Genomic DNA, 17031 nt, shown 5'->3' with positions numbered 1-17031 from the left:
GCCGCTACTGAGGAAGGGTCTCTGAGGACCACATGACCTCCCTCCTCTAGTCTCCCTGAGCTGGCTGACTTGCTTCGTGGGACACTAGACAGCTACTTCTGTCATGGCCTTCAGTGGTGGGGGGGGAAAATGAGCCGGACCTGTTTGATTCTCTTGAGAATTTTAATTGGGGGAAATAAGGGAAAAAGCAGTTAAGAGCTCCACTTCAAAGAAAATGAGAGAGAGAAAAAAGTAAACAGAAGACAAGTTGTGTTAATGGCAGCAACCCAGAGAGGAGATCCCATGGCAGGCTATGCTGCGAGCTCTCTGTCGGGACATGTTGTTTACTTTCTTTTCCTGGGTTCTTTGCTCTTGTATTGTCATTATCTGAGTCTTTATTTCTTGTATTCAAAAGGCCCTAATTTATATAGGTTGTGCAGTGTAGATAGTCTTTCTCATTCCCATCTGGAGGATTCCCCTCATTTTGTTCCTACTGCCTGGAATGTCTCCTCTGTGGTTTATAGCGATATAAACGTTAACTCACTTTTTTGGACCCTTTTCAAGCCACCCATTCCATGCTGTGCTTTCCTGATGACTTTCACATTTTTTTTTTTTTTTGAGTTTGTCTCCCATGGAACTCTTGTGCAGTGTGTAATCTGGACCCCTCAGTGTGTATTCGATATGTGACATCATGGCGATCTCCGACGGAGGTCACGGCTCCCTAGGACAACCATCACATCTTGGTGTTTGGATGACACGTTGGGCTGCGCTGAGTGAATGATGGAAGTCATGGGGCATTTCTTGGGACATTGCCTTTAGCTCTTCTGATCCTGGTTTATCTTGGGACACAAAAGAAGAGGTTTTAGTTCCCCCTCACAGTGAGTCTTGTTTTACTTAAGAAAAATTATTTTAAAGGAAACAAATGATTAAAGCATTTGAGAGACGGGGAAGCCTGGGTGGCTCAGTTGGTTAAGCATCTGCCTTCGGCTCAGGTCATGATCCTGCGGTTCTGGGGTCCAGTCATGCATCACGCTCCCTGTTCAGCAGGGAGTTTGCTTCTCCCTCCCCCTCTGCTCTTGCTCTGTCTCTGGCTTTCTCTCTCTCAAATAAATAAAGTCTTAAAAAAAATAAAGCATTTGAGAGAAATGAGAGCTACATAGTAACATTTAGCTTTGGCTGGCAACTAAGTATCTCTTTTGTGCTGTGACATGGTGATGCTTTGGTGGCAGGGAAGCGGGAACACTCATGTTCATTAGCCAGATGAACACCTGACACCAAAGGCCCTACTCCTATTTACTTTGGGCCTTAAGCATATACTGTGGTTAACATGGTAGCTTGTCTTGACATTATCCCCTGTATGTGGTTTTGTTTTTCTTTTTGTCTCCCCTCTCTTAGGACATTTTGGAAACCACTTTGTTTACAGGCTTACTATATTCTGTAACCAGAATGTTTGAATAATATTGTTTTGCCACAGAGCTTAAATCCCTGATCTGTACTTACCAATAGCGTTCTTATGCCTATATTACTTTTAACCCCAAGGTTACCTTATTTTTCTAAAAAAGGGAAAAAAAAATCTTATGTATTAGGGCTAGGGCTGCCATACCAAAGTACCACAGACTGGGTGGCTTATGTAACAGACATTTATTGTCTCCTGGCCCTGGAGGCTGGAAGTCCGGAACTGAGGTGTCCGCAGGGCTGGTTCTTTCTGGGGGCTGTGAGGGAAGCTTCTGTTCCAGGCCACTTTCTTTAGCTTGTAGATGGCCATCTTCTTCTGTCTCTCCACCTTGTCTTCTCTTTGTGTCTGTGTCCAAATTTCCCCTTTTTATAAGGACCCCAGTCATACTGGTTGAGAGCCTACTCTAATGATCAGCTTTAACTTGATTATACCTATAAAGACCCTCTCTCCAAATAAGGTGGCGTTCTGAGATCCTGAGGGTTAGGACTCTAATATATGAATTGGGGTGGGGGTGTTGCACAAAAGAACCCATAAACAGAGGAACAAGAACACTTTACTAATTTTAAGCACCTATAAAGCAGGCTTTCTTGGCTTTGAAGCCAAGATGTTTCAAAGGGATTGCTATCCTTGGGGAAGTTTTTGCATGTTAGACCCCTCAACTCACTAGGTTGAGATCCCAGAGTCTTACCAGTTTTTGGCACAGTTTCCAGAAATTCTTTAAAGAGGAACTGTCATCTCTCAGCAGTAGCCTCCTAACTTGTTTTCCTGCTGCCCCTCTTGTCTACCTTCAGTCTGTTCTCAGCACAGCAGCCAGAGTGAGCTGCTGAATGTTCAATCGTGACCCTCCTGTGCTCAGAACCTTCCAGAAGCTCCCCATCTTACTCATAATAGAAGCTCAAGTCCTTTCTTAACTGACCCCCATGATCGTTGCCCTTCTTGCCTATTGCTTTCTCTGTCCCTCCCTCAGTTGGCTTCAGCCATACCAGCCTTTTTTTTTTTTTTTAAAGATTTTATTTATTTGTCAGAGAGAGAGAGAGAGAGCACACGCACAAGCAGGGGGAGTGGCAGGTAGAGCAGGCAGAGTGAGAAGCAGGCTCCGCGCTGAGCAAGGAGCCCGATGCGGGACTTGATCCCAAGACTCTGGGATCATGACCTGAGCTGAAGTCAGAAGCTTAACCAACGAGCCATCCAGGCGTCCCAGCCATACTAGTCTTTTGCTGTCCTGCAGCAGGTCTGTGCATGACTGTCCCCTCTGTCTGGAAAGGCAGTTATCGGTGTGGCTTGCTCCTTGCATCATTCAAGTCTTTGCTTTGGTGCCATCTCTTCTGTACCATCCACTCAGATCTTCCAGCCTCTCCCCAGGCATTCCCATTTCCCTAACCTTTCCTAAGTGCCATGGAGAAAGTAATTTTCCACTTACCTGCTCCCAACATACTATGTAATTTACGTCTTATTATCTTCTCCCCCGTCTTGCCTTGGCCTGTCACCCATTCTCACCCCAGTTGGTGTGATGTATTTGTTGCAGAATCCTCTGTGTCTAGAACACTGGCTGGCAAATATTTGGATAAATACACAACATGAGTAGAATGTGGATGCGTAGAGTAAGGATTGAGATGCTGAGAAAGGAACACTGGAATTTGGGCTGCTTGGGTTCCTGGAAGTATAGGAATGAGATGAGGGTAGATGGGACGAAGGACAACAGAATGGTTCATTGATTCAGGGATATGTGGGTGTTCTTGTTTCTTTCATTTTAATAAATTGTGATCATTTTATTCTTTTGTGCTAATTATTTTGTTTTATGAATATCTACTACAAGAGTTGCAAGGATAGATTAATGAACATCCGTGTATCCTTTCGTAGACCCACCAGTTGTTTAGCATTTTGTGGCCTTTACTTCATTTCTTTCATTCCGTATATCCACCTGCCATGTGTCTGTGTCTCTGGCTGGCCTGTGGGGCCTGTTCTTAGGTCATCTTTCTATCCCTATTCATTTCGCCCTCGTGAAGTTTGGGTAGGGTTATGTGCCACAAAACCTGCCAGTGTGGGAAGTGAAGGCTCTGGCGCAAGCATATTGCTCTAGAAGGGAAAGTGAGAGGTCACATGTTCATTAGATGGGACATTCTGGGTATTTTCAGTTTACAGATGAGAAATCTGATACATACTATGTGTCTTGCCCAGAGCCAATATTTCAAGCCAGCTCTGCCTGTCTCCTTTACATAAACCACACTGCCTCTGGTATACTGTGCCTTTGGTTCCTCATCTGTAAAATAGGATCATTAGTCTAGATTGTCTCTAAGATGACGTTCCCCGCTAGAGTTCTTTAATTTAGGCCAGGACTTTGGATCCCAATGCCTCCAGGGGCCATGCAGATATTTTACATATGTGAGGCAGATGAGTAGAAGACTGTAGTGAGTAGGGGGGGCAATGGTAACTGGAGGGTTTGAGAGATTCAGATTAAAATTGTAATGAAAGGGATGGCCAAATAAATAAGTCTATGAGACAGTCGGTTTTTGATGCTCAGATCTAGGTACTTCCCTGGAAGTGTCAAGCTGTCCAAATATCAGCATGCAGCGCTGTCATTATAATGTTTGTCGGCCCCTCAGCCATTCTTATGCTCTATGAATTATAATCAGAGGAGGTGGAGCTTGGGAGTGTGTTGGCCTCGATATTCTCTTTCATACTTGAGCACTTCACCTTGACCCCCTTCCCCGTGTGTGCGTGCTTGCACTCCACCTTTGCGGTCTTTCTCTGGGGCATACTGTCCAACTGCTGGACCAAGTATTCCTCTGTAACAGGTGCACCACCAGGTTATCCTCAAACTAGGATTCTATACTAAAACTTGGATTCTAGATAGTGCTCTCCTTGAACTAGGTGTGTGAAATTGAACTAGTTGTTCAAAGTTGTGCTTTCATTTCCCAACTATATAGTGAAGGTGAGAGACTCTGTCGGTGATTTTCAGATTGGGTTTTCTGCAGGGTGCGCTCTCATCGGGGAGCCCTTTGTGGGAGATGGGGACCAGTTGAACGGGATCTTTATCTTACCTCCACCTGAGCAGCTTTGATTATCTCTTGGTTCTACTACTTACTAGTTGTATCATCTTGGGCAAGTTGCTTAACCTCTGTGTGACTCAGTTTTCTTGTCTGTAAAGTGGGCATAATAATAGTTCCTGTCTCTTAGAGTGGTTGGGATACAAAGCAGTTAATAAATGTAAAGTGGTTAGGAGAGTACCTGACATTATAAGGTATGGTTGGCAGAATAATGGCCCTCCAGAGAGGTCCCTTTCTCTTCCTGGAACCTGTGAATATGTTATTTTACTTGGCAACAGGAACTTTGGAGATGGGATTAAGTTAAAGGCCTTGAGGTGTCGAGATTATCCTGGGTTAGGATGGTGGGCCCGTTGTAATCACAGTAATCCTTAAAAGAGAGAAGATGTGTGATGGAAGTGCAGGTCAGAGTGATGTGATTGGGGGCCGGGGGCTCTGGGCCAAGGAATTTGGGCATCCTCTGGAACCTGGAGAAGGCAAAGAAACGGATTTTCCCTTGGAGCCACCTGAAGGAATGCATCCCAGTGAGACTGATTTGGGCCTTCTGACCTTGAGGACTGTAAGAATAAATTTGTTTTGTTTTAAGCCACTAAATTTGTGGTGATGAGTTACAGCAGCAGTAGAAAATGAATACATAAGTGTCTGCTAATTTTTCTGTTCTCACTGTAGATAAGATTTTCTTCGAACAGCTGAACCTGTGGCCAAAGACAGTTTGAGAGCTGGCCGGCTAGCCCTGCTCATCTGATAGCCTGTAGTGGCAGGGGTTCTCTCTGTACACAGAACCTAGCCTGCATAGCCTCTTCGCATTTGCTGAATGTGTGAGGGACAGTTAAAATTTGGAATAAGATGTAGCAAAGGTTTTGTGGTGGTTGCCAGTTTGGACCTGCCTATGAGGTTCTCTGCAGGGCTCAGATCACTCCCTTCTTAAGTGTTGTTCATAATTATTTTGGTTAACAGAGTCTGGTTGTCTGTTAAGTGCCATGTTGCGTCTTGGGTCTTCTACTCTGGATTTACACATTTGTTCCGAGGCATATGCATCTCTGTGGACTCATCTTATTTTCCTCTGCCCCATAGATTTTTCAGTTCAGGTCTAGAATATTCTAGCGATTATAGAAGCTGCTTTTTCTATGATTAAGAAGACCTTACTCTACGCACACTGCAGTTGGGCTGGAATTGGAGAGTTAGGGCCAGGAACGCCTTCATGTAACAGTTCCAGAGATGGGGCTGGCCTGTGAGCTGTTCCTAGAACGGCCTGTGATTTGGCCTTCAGGCCTCGACTGGCCCAGTAATGCATTTTGGGCTCATGAGATGTTTGCATCATTTAAAAAATCTACACAGTGAGTTACTTACTTTCTTATTTGACTCGTACAGAGAGGCCATAATGCTGTTCTTGGATATAGTGCCGCTGCCAGTTGTGTGAGTCCGGAAAACATGAAGGAAAATATGAAGCCAGGTAGAGGCCTAGAGGAATTTTGTTTCATTGCCAAGTTAAGTTGGATTAACACCAGCATTATTTCCTTGGCATGAATCTGGCATGAAAGATACTAAGTTCTTAGAGTCTGGACCCTGTTCCTGTCTAAATAAAATGTTGAAGAATTTTGGTGCCTGTTTTGTTGTGCAGAACGGGTGGCAGAGCTTCCAGTGGCAGAATGTTTGCATATTTGATAAACTGGTTCCTTTGGTCTCTACATGTAAAGGAATGTGAATGTCCAGGTGCACTTTGCCTATTTGAAAAAAAGGCTTTAGAACCCAGTATGGTGTATGCAAAGTCTTGTATTTCAAATTTAATGAGTAAGAAAGGCACATTTATTTGCTCTTTCATTCTTCTTCTCAAGCCCAGATGTATAGAACCTGCCGCGTTTCCTCAAGCGGCCCCATTCGTGCTCTGCTTGATGGTGTGGGAAGTTGCTGGAGACGGTAGTCACAACCTTTATCGCCAGACCTTTATCACTGTCACTTAGCGGTTACCCCGCCTGCAGAGCGCTGCCTTGAAGTGCAGGAAAACTAGAACAACCTGAACAGAGAGGCTTCCCATTCACCTCCTTCCAAGTGCCCGTATATGACTCAGAGTTCATGGTCCTGATAACTGTTAATGGGTAGGGATTCGCAAAAAGATAATTTTCTCACCTGTAAAATCAGCAGGGGTGAGCTGTGGCAATTTGAGCCAGTGTCTGGAGGCTCTCTGAACCTGGATTTAAACCGTGATTGCATCTCTCCACGTGGTGCCCTACGTCTCAAACCCACCAGGTCTCCAATAGAACTAACTCATCTCTCACACGGCTCTTAACCCTAAGAAGAGTTCTGTTGCCGGTGCTTTCTTCCGTTTGCAGATTGAAGACCTACAAGTTGTAGTCTGGGTGACTCTGATGGGGCAAGTTCATTTGAAAGAGTGCAAATCACATGAATTCTTTCACGTTAGCTGTGCTTTTTTGGGTGCACCTTGAAGGTACTTCATTCACAGTGGTCAGGAATTAGTTGGCAGGAGAGAATGTGGGCACAGACCCACCTGTATGTGAATTTTCCCTTTAGTTAGAAATCTTCGCTAGAGCCATTCAGATAACTGGGCGAGATCCTGGCAAGGGAATAATGCTCTGTCTTCTGAAAGTCAGAATGATGTAATTAATGGAAAGGACATTGGTAGACACTTGAGAGACTAGACAGTTGATCCTTTGCCTCCAGCACTTACTACTAGCAGTCTGAAGAGGTCTGTGCGAGGTCTGTGCCCTTGATCAAGTCACTAATCTATCTCTGAACTTAACCCATTTGTAAAATAAGGTGACCCTAACATCTACCCTCCAGGTTGATTATAAGGAGTAAGTGAAGTAGTATTTGTAAGTCAGTTAGCATAGAGTAGGCACTCAGTAATGGTATTCCCATCCAGGGGCCCCCTCACCGTCTTCCCCCCAGTAGAGGAATGTTGCCAGCTTTTGTAACTTGAGAACTAAAGACTGGTTGAGATTCATGTGCAGCGATATTGGAAAGAGGAAACATTATCCTTTGCACAGAGCATCTTTGTGCTTGTTTGATGGACTGTACTAAATATGGTGAACTGTCTTATGATTTTTATGTTATGTTTGAAAAGGCTGAAGATATCTATGAAAGTATAAATTACATGGGAGAATAAAATAAATTTAAAATGTATAAAATGATGGAAATGGGATAAATTTGTGATTCTTAAAAGGAATGGAGTTTGGGGTGGTCGAATTTTTAAACAATAAAAATTTTGCATAATGAACTCTAATAACACCAGAAGGAAGTCAACAGAAAGGAAAAACGATTTATTGTAAAATAAAGTGTTAATGTGACTATGATACTTAGCACTTAATAAGAGAGAAAAGCATGCTATTTACGTTGGGAGAAATATATCCTATTAGCTGTGCAAATGAACCCAAATTTAATCTGCTATTATAAACATTTTAAACTAAAATGAAATTAGGTATTATAAAATGTTAACAAAACGGATGCCTTTAAGTTTTAACTTTCTAGGGAGCATCCTGCCCTGGCCAGAGGAAACATGGTCTTTCAAGTATACTTTGACCTGGTGATTTGGATAAAATACCACAGGAAACAGCTCCAGAGGGGAAAAGTATATAATTTATGCCAGTGTTTCTATATTATATGAATATTTATATAAAGTATGTATACTATATAAGTAAATATACATTAACAAAATGGAATAACATAAAGTTATTCAAAATGAGAAACCCACACACTAGTAATATCTGGAAATAGGTTCATGAAATGCAAAAGGAAAATCCTGTTGTTCCTGTTTCAGGGGTACAGTGAAGCACAAGATCGTCAGTTGTTGCGCAAGACTGACAGGGTACTGTAGAGTGGGAAGGTAGATGACCCCGGGTAAGTTTTGACTAAATGAGGTAGTTCCAGGTGGTCAGTGCTATGAAGAAAAATAAAGAAGCAATAGTATAGAGAGGGATTTGGGACTGCTGGGGACCCTGTCTTGGAGAGGGGGATAGGGAGGAGAGGATTGTATGGGCTGGGCCATCAGGATTAAGAAGGAGCCCGCCCGGTGGGGGTGGGGAAGGAGTGTTTCAGGTGGAGGGAGCAGTGGGTTTAGGGTGTCAGACTGGCATGAGTGTGGCATGTGTGACCAAGAGCACACCAGTGTGGCTGAACCTTAGAGAATAATTAGATGTTTGCTTGGATTACAATAGAAACTAAGTTACTACTCTTCTGTGGCTTAAAAAATTTTATTTTTTAGTTGTGAATTTATGGCCAAAATACAGAGGCATACAAAACAAATGTACATGGTAAACAGGAACCATAAAGCAAGTATCTACAGACTCACCACTAGGTTATGAACTAAAATACCTTTAATCCCTTTCATTTTCTGTCTGCCTTGCTGTCCTCAGCCCCCAGTGGCAAACACTCTGTGACTTTTGAGGTAACGATTCACTTGCTTTTCTTTAATTTTGTGACCTATATATGCAACCCAAAATATAGTGTAGCTTGTTTTGAACTTGGTATGAGAGAACCATACTGTGTGTATTTTGTGTGTGTGACTTGCTTCTTTCTGTCCAAGTTGTGAGATTCATCTGTGTTGACATGTGAATTTATAGTTATTTTTACCCTATAGTGTATGAATGTAATATAATTTTCAGTTCTATGATTGATTGGTATTGGTTTTTCCAGTACCAATAGTGTTTGGCTATTTTTGTGATTGTTCTGTTATGGATTTTTTAGTACATGTTTACAAGTGCACATGTGTTTAGAGTTTATTTTGGGAATTTACTTAGAAGGACAATTTCTGGGTTGTAGGATATCATCAAATTTACTAGAAAATGCCAAAGTAAGTAAAAAGTAAGTATCCCAATTTTTCCTCTTAACCAGCAGTATATGAGGATTTCTATTGCTCCACATACAGAATTACACAAACACCTGGGCTTGCCAGACTAATTTTTCCCAGTGTGGTGAATGTATTGAGGTATGTTGAGATTTTCATTTTCACTTATTACCACTAATGAATTTGACCACCTTTTTCATGTGGTTATAGGCCATTTAGATTTTTTTTTAGTTCCTTTTGTGAAGGGCCTATTTAAGTGTTTTGTTCAATTTTTTACTGGAATTTCTGCCTCGACTTATAGCTGTTATTTGTGCCTCCTGGGTATGTGCTTATCTTCACTCTTTTTATGTCTTAAAAATTTTTAAAGTTTAACACAGTCAAATTCCATTAATTTTCTATATTAATTTATCTATTGCTTTGTAGCAAATCATCCCCAAACCTAGTGGGTTAAACAGCAGACATTTATTTCAGTCTAGACCCCGCTTGTCTGCATTAGCTCCTGCATGGAGGGCAGGAAAGCTCTGCTTCTGTGGGTTGGCTGTCTGACCGATGGGCCAGTAAATGGGAGGACTGGACCACAAGTCTTTAACCAACCAGCAAGCTAGCTGGGGCTTGTTCACATGGAAGGCAGAGTGTTCCAAGAGAGTTGAGCAGAGGTGTACAGAGTGTCGTGAGATGGAGGCTCTCAATTAGCACAGTGTCACTTTCACTACATCCTGTGGGCCATAAGACCAGCTAGATTTAAGGGGTGGGAGGATAGACTCCCCCAGTTGCTGGAGGAGCTGCAGAGTCCCATCAAAGAGAGGTGCCTACAAGGAGGGGTGGAGAATTGTCACCATGTTTGTAGTCCCTCACAATTTACGTTCCGGTGTGTTCTTTTGTTCCATACGCCAACGGTAAGAAATTACAATCCTGTATTATCCTCTAAAAGTGTTGTGATCTAGCCTTTCACATTTATGTCTTTCACTCTCTTCTTTATTTTAATGAGAAAAAGGATTTGAGAAGAGCAAGCTAAACATGAGTTAGAGGAAGAATGAAATTTCAAAAACCATGATAGCAAGGGGATGTTGATAATAGGGGAAGTTATGCATGTGTGTGGGCAGCGGGTCTTTGTGCCTTCTGCCCAATGTTGCTGGGAATCTAAAATTGTTCTAAAAAATACAGTCCTCTGGGACGCCTGGGTGGCTCAGTCGGTTGAGCGTCTGCCTTCGGCTCAGGTCGTGATCCCGGGGTCCTGGGATCGAGTTGCGCATCTGCATTGGGCTCCCTGCTCAGCGGGGAGCCTGCTTCTCCCTCTGCCTGTGCTCTCTCTCTGACAAATAAATGAATAAAATCTTAAAAAAAATAAAAAATACTGTCCTTTAAGAGAAAAATTAAGAAACAAAACCAAGGCGTGACAGTAGCTGAAAGAGCTGATGAGCGTGACTAGAAAGTTTGAGAAGTGAGAGAAAGCAGCTTGTCCAGGAGGTCATTGGGGAGCCTTTGTACTTAATGATTGGATATAAAGAGTTGGCAAAAGAAAAAAAAATCAAGTAGCATCTTCTAATGTAAAAATAAGAATCTTTTGCTTTCATTCCTTGTTTAGTCAATGACTAAAATAAAAAAGAGAAAATTGCTTCTACTATCTCATTAAAAACAGCCCTCAGTTTTTTAACATTGTTGACTTCCCTTTCTTGTTGATATTTATTGTTTGCATGAGTACTCTGACCAGCAGTTAGGGATTGCATTTTATTTTTTTTTCAACTTTTCAATTTGCTTGACATGAAACTTCAACACAATCTCAGTATTCACGGTACTGAGACAGGAAGTATAAGGACTACAGGAGTCAGTGAGCAGCTTCTTATAAAGTGCTTTAGACCAGTGGCAGGATTGTATCCTGGTCAGGGCATGGCTTTGTGCAGATAGCGCTGGAATAGAATCAAGCCTTTACTGTTGTAGTAACTGTGCAACTTCGTGTAAATTCTTTCACATCTCTGAGCTTCAGCACCCCATTGTAAAATGAAGATAATCTTTATTTTATATATGAGTATTGAATGAGATAAAAAAAAATCACCTAGCATGGCCCATGGCCCATAAAACAAATGTTACCCTATTTTAGAAGTAGGATTTTCCATTGTTAAGTTATTTTCCTTTCTATATTTGTATGTACTTCTCATTAATTTTTTTATTGAGGAATAATTGTATTAGTATCAACATAGTGATTCAATATTTATATACATTATGATATGATTGCTACAGTAAGTCTACTTACCATCTGTCACCGTACAAAGTTATTACAATATTATTGACTATATTCTTTATGCTATACTTGTGTCTTATTTATTTTATAATTGGAAGATTGCACCTCTCAGTTCCCTTCACTATTTCATTCATCACCCCCTCTTTGGGTGACCAATCAGTTTGTTCTCTGTATCTATGAGTCTTTTTCTGTTTTGCTTTTTGTTTGATTTGTTTTTTATTTTCCACATATAAATGAATTAGTGTGGTATTTGTCTTTCTCTGACTTATTTCACTTAACATAATGCCCTCTGGTTCCCTCTATGTTGTTGCAAATGGCAAGATTTCATTCCTTTTTATGGCTGAGTAATAGTCCATTGTATATATAAACCACATCTTCTTTATCCACTCATTTATTGATAGATAGTAAGGCTGCTTCTATATCTTGGTTATGGTAAATGAAACTGCAATGTAATTTTCTACTATTTTCTATTAATCCCCAGTTAAAAAAAAAAGAGAACCTATAGGTCTTTTGTAGAATAAATTCTTTCTACCATTTAAGCTTGGCCTTTAGTTACCTCCATGCTTCTGTCTTCTATGAAAACTCTTTGATCCATCTGGGTTTCTATCTGGCTGGAGTTTGCCAGTCAGTTAAGGGCTTCTGACTGGCTGACTTTGAGCTTTGATACTTTTAGATTTGAAACCTTGGCATCCAGCCAGTTCTCATCCAGCCCTGGGAGAAGCCATCAGGTGTGTGTGTTCCTAATCATAGCGTGAACTTTTGAATTGGACGAGTTCTGACCTGAGTGCTCAGAGACAGGGAAAGCGCTTTGGAGAATGGGAACAATGTGGAGCAGTCACATCTCTGAGGCTAGGGAGGGAGTAAACATTTCTTCAGCACCTGTTCTGTGCTAGAGTGTAGAAGCGAAGACAGAAGCATCCCAGAGTGTGCCAGGTTGAGGACAATGGGCCCCTTGGCAAAGGAGTTGGGTTGTGCCTCCTCGTAGATTGGGTGGAGAGCTCTACAGCACTGGCGACCTTAGGAGGAATACATTTCTTCTAAACCTGGACTTAAAGCCCCAGGTAACCATTAAATTTTTCTTCCTAGGTCTTTCAGCAGCCCAGCGGAAGTTTGCACATTCACTCAGAGACTTTAAATTTGAATTTATCGGTGATGCAGAGACTGATGATGAACGCTGCATAGGTATGTAAAGGTGAGGTTTATGGTTTGCCTTCCTTTGCTTTGGCCACCAAATAATCATAACTTTCTCTTTGTAGATGCTTCCTTACGCGAATTTTCTAATTTTTTGAAGAATCTGGAAGAACAGAGAGAAATTATGGTGAGTTGTGGGATGTAAACTAGTATATTCACCTTTAAGCAGGGAAAATCTGGGTTTAGAAGCTGGTTCTGGTAGAAGTTTTTTTTTCTTTTTTCTTCTTTAAGATTTTATTTATTTGAGAGAGAGAGCGGGGGGCGGGGCAGAGGGGGAAACAGACTCCCTGCAGAGTGTGGAGCCCGATGCTCCACGATGACGATGCGGGGCTCAGTCCCAGGACCCTGCGATCATGACCTGAGCTGAAATCAAGTTGACTGAGCCATCCAGGCGCCCCTCTGGTAAAAGTTTTGATACATTTATCTGCAGATGAAGTAACGCTTGGTAGTGGAAAGAGCCCTGGAGGGATTTCAGGGGGGTTTGAGGTTTCAGGAGCCTGGATTTCTAGTTTCACAGTGGTGCTGACTGCAGTAAGATCTTGGACAAGTTGCCTGACCTCTAGACCAGGGCCCCGTTTCTTTATCCATAAAATAGTGGTTGGACTATAGCAGTGCTTTCTAGATTTTTGTCAGCAGCGGAGCACTTTCCTTTAAATTGAGTCTCAGACAGAACATTAACGTACCCAGAATATGAAGGCAGAAAAACTTAACGTAGAGGCAGAGGGACAGCAGAGCAATGTTAGAGCCTGACTCGTACTTTGGTAGATTTTTAGGTTGTGTGAAGGGAGAGAATTTTGGGTCTTCAGAATCCCACTTTGCCTTGAGATTTGTGATCACAACAGTAATCATAATAGCTGCTCTCCACGTGCCTGATACTATGCTGAGTGCATTGAGGGGATGATTTTTATTTAACAAACACTCAGCAGTGGATTTTGAGGGTGTTGAATCATATTTTCTTACCTTTCTTAAAAGCGTCCCTCCTAAAGTCTGTTACTTACTCATTCAGTAAAGATTTACAGTAGAATTGCCCCCAGATTATTATATACTATCTATTCACACCGATTTTTACAGACTTTAAGAAAATGACAAACTTTTTTTCCCTATGTCCTTAAGAATGAGTACTAGCTGGAATTATGTTAATGTATAGGTGTACAAGTCAGTTTATTTGTGGTTGTAATAATAATACTGATTGGGATGGCTGAGATAGTTAGCCTTTACTCGGACTGGTACTGGTTTAAGCTATTAACCTAATATTTCATTTAATCCTCAAGTCAGTCCAATGATACAGATTCTGTTATTGCCCCCTGTTTTGCCATTGAGGAAACTGAGGGATAGTACCTTGCCCAAGATCACACAGCAGCTGAGAGCTAGAGCCAGAACCAGCCTCTCTGAAACACCCACCATTTTGGCCAGCTTCCTAGATGTTGCTCTAATTAATCTCGTGGGTGGTGGTGGCGGTGGGATTTCTGTCTGGTGGAGTTGCAGTAGAGGAAGAAGGAGTGGGAGGGCACTGATTTTTATTTAAAGGTGACGGGGACATATGGCCTTTAAAAGCCCCAATATAATTTGCACTGTGCCCTATTTCCTGAGCTAATTTGTATATATTGTAAATATTGGAGAGGGCAGGTGAAGGTACTGTGGTCACGTTAGGTTTTTGTGGCACAAACTGTGACATATTCAACGATTCTTTGTGTGATCCCGAATCACTGATTTTTCAGCAGTTTAGGAAAGTCTAAATGTGATAGTGGATAAAAATAGTGCTGTGACATTACCTGTCTACAACACAAAGTGGGTGTGGGTATGTTCTTAGTTTATGTGCATAGGATCAACTTTTTTGTTCTCAGCCCTCCATGATATTTGCTTGTACTTCTGGGATCCTGAGCATTCGGCAGATATACATTTGATCTGCCTGTATGTTCCAGTTACTGTTTAGAATCTGAGGACCTAGAGGCAAACCGAGCAAGGTCCCTCATGGAAGTTGCATTCTGGGAAGGGGAGTGATAAACATGTAATATAGGTCAGGCAGTAGTAAGTCCTACAAAATGAAATAAAGCAGGGTTAGTAGCCAGAGTCAGGGAGTGGGGCGAGGTGCTATTTTATCTAGGGTGCTGAGGGGAGGCCTTTACTGCCGAGAACTGTGTGAGGCATCCCGGCATTTAGGGGAAGAGGGTTCTACGCAGCCTGGTGCCTGGTTTTAGCTCCACTGAAATACAATGTGACTACTTCCTGTCTTGATGTTCTATTTTCATCTCATGTTCCTTGAGATGAATTGACCAGGTCAAAAAATGAATGTGGTCTTAGCTCCAGGCTGTCTGACACAGATAGCATGGTCCTCACAGCTTTTATTAGCTGGCATCTTGACTTAATCTTTAGCTGTGATAGGGGTGGATAGGGTCTTTTAGATAGGGTGAGGATGGTGGGGCTGGGTTTCCAGTACAGGGTAGAAGTAGGAATAGGATGTCTGCAGAAGGTCATGAACCTCAGGGAGGGATGGGGCAGTATGTTACCATCCATTTGGGGGAACAGCAACTCTTGCTGCATAGCCGGAAACTGTTCAATGCCGGAAAGCAGATTGGGGTTGCGGGGGGGGGGGTAGGGAGCAGCTGTGACCAACCATAGAATCAAAAGGACACCTAATACTTTTTTTTCCCTCAGGCTTTTTAGTTTGGAAAATTTTGAGCATGTATGAAAAGCAGAGAGAAAAATGTAATTAAACTACGTGTACTCAATGTTCAGCTTCAGTTGGTTGCCACACAACCAATCTTGTTTCTCCTGTACGTCTCACTCCCTGCCCCAGTCAGTTTGACGGAAAGCCCATTATCGTATCGTTTCATCCATAAATACCCTACTACAGAGCTCTAAAAGGTAACTCTCTTTTTGATCCATGGTATCCTCGACACACTTAAAGACAAGCAGTTAATTTCTTAATATTACAGAGAATTAAGCTGTATTCAGATTTTTCTGATATTCATTTACATCCTCCCATAACAGTTGGTTTGTTTGAATCTGCATCCAAACACGTTGCATTTGATCGACCTTCCTTCCTTCCTTTTTTTTAAAGATTTTATTTATTTGAGAGAGAGAGAATCAGTATGGGAGGGGGGAAGAGCAGAGGGAGAGGAAGAAGGAGACTCCCCACTGAGCACGAAGCCTGGCGCAGGGCTCGATCCTAGGAGCCTGGGATCATGACTGGAGCCAATGGCAGACGTTTAACCAACTGAGCCACCCAGGTGCCCCTTGATTGATAAGTTTCTAAGTCTTTTTTAATCTGTAGGTTTTTCTTCCTCCTTTTTCCCCTTGATAAGAATTCCTGATACTTTTCTGTTCACTTTAAAAGACCTTTAAAATAGTACTACTTCCTCAGTTATGAGTTATAACAACAAAATAATAAAAGCAAAAAAGTTTGGTATTTAACCCATATTGATGTTCTTTTGGTGTTTCTGTCTAATCTTGATCATCAGGGGTCACCTTTTTTAACCATAAAAACCACATAGAATAATGGCTACCTTTGTTTTAAATAGCTTTGAACACTTAATAAAGAGAACTTTGATGCTTTGTTAGACACTAGCCTTAAACTTTTGAATAAGAAAAGATAACTCTGTCAGGAAGTGCTCAGTGTGGCCCTGGAGAATAGCTGGTAAAAAGTGAATTAAAATCTCTTCTACTAAGGGGCACCTGGGTGGTTCAATCAGTTAAACGTCCAACGACTCTTGGTTTCTGCTCAGATCGTGATCCCAGGGTCATGAGATTGAGCCCTGCATCAGGCTCGGCACTCAGAGCAGAGTCTGTTTAAGACTCTCTCTCCCTCTGCCCCTCCCTTCCTCCCATGCTTGCTCTCTCTCTTAAATAAATCTTTAAAAATTTAAAAATTTTTAAATTTTTATTATTTTTTTTATTCTCTTAAATCTTAAAAGAATCTATTCTACTAAGTGTGATAATACAGGAATAGTTGGGGTTGCGTGAAGTGGGGAGCAGCTAAGTCTGTGCTTGTCAGGAAGGACTTTGTGGAAGAAGTTGTATTTGAGATGGAGTTTGTGGAGCAGAGACACCAGAGGAGGGCCTTTGTATGACAAAGAGATGGGGAAAGTCTTTAAGTAGCTAAAGTGGGAGCCAGTGCATTGCGGGAACTTTTAAGAACTCTTGTTTTACTTAAAATTATTACACGTTGGGGTGCCTGGGTGGCTCAGTCAGTTAGGTGTCTGACCCTTGATCTCAGCTCGGGTCTTGATCTTGGGGTCATGAGTTCAAGCCCCACGCTGGGTTCTATGCTGGGTGTGGAGGCTACTTAAAAAAAATAAAAAGAATACTTGGTTATCAGTAT

The 17031-nt window shown here is 42.0% G+C and overlaps 1 protein-coding gene across 2 annotated transcripts in view; it reads left to right on the top strand.

Moving 5' to 3' along the window:
- Nucleotides 1-17031, top strand: part of ARHGAP10 (Rho GTPase activating protein 10) — a 340748-nt gene that overhangs the window by 69894 nt on the left and 253823 nt on the right. For both annotated transcript variants that reach the window (XM_028125305.2, XM_028125304.2), the window contains exons 2-3: nt 12606-12701; nt 12776-12837. In XM_028125305.2, coding sequence (XP_027981106.2) covers nt 12606-12701; nt 12776-12837 — 158 coding nt within the window. The remainder of the gene's footprint in view (nt 1-12605; nt 12702-12775; nt 12838-17031) is intronic.

Source organism: Eumetopias jubatus, unplaced genomic scaffold (genome assembly GCF_037043125.1).
Source record: "Eumetopias jubatus isolate StellerSeaLion01/CBP00866 unplaced genomic scaffold, mEumJub1_p1.0 scaffold_2, whole genome shotgun sequence".
NCBI classification, from domain to species: Eukaryota; Metazoa; Chordata; class Mammalia; order Carnivora; family Otariidae; genus Eumetopias; species Eumetopias jubatus.
Note: the sequence above shows the minus strand (reverse complement) of the source record. Positions and strands in the feature narration are given on the sequence as shown.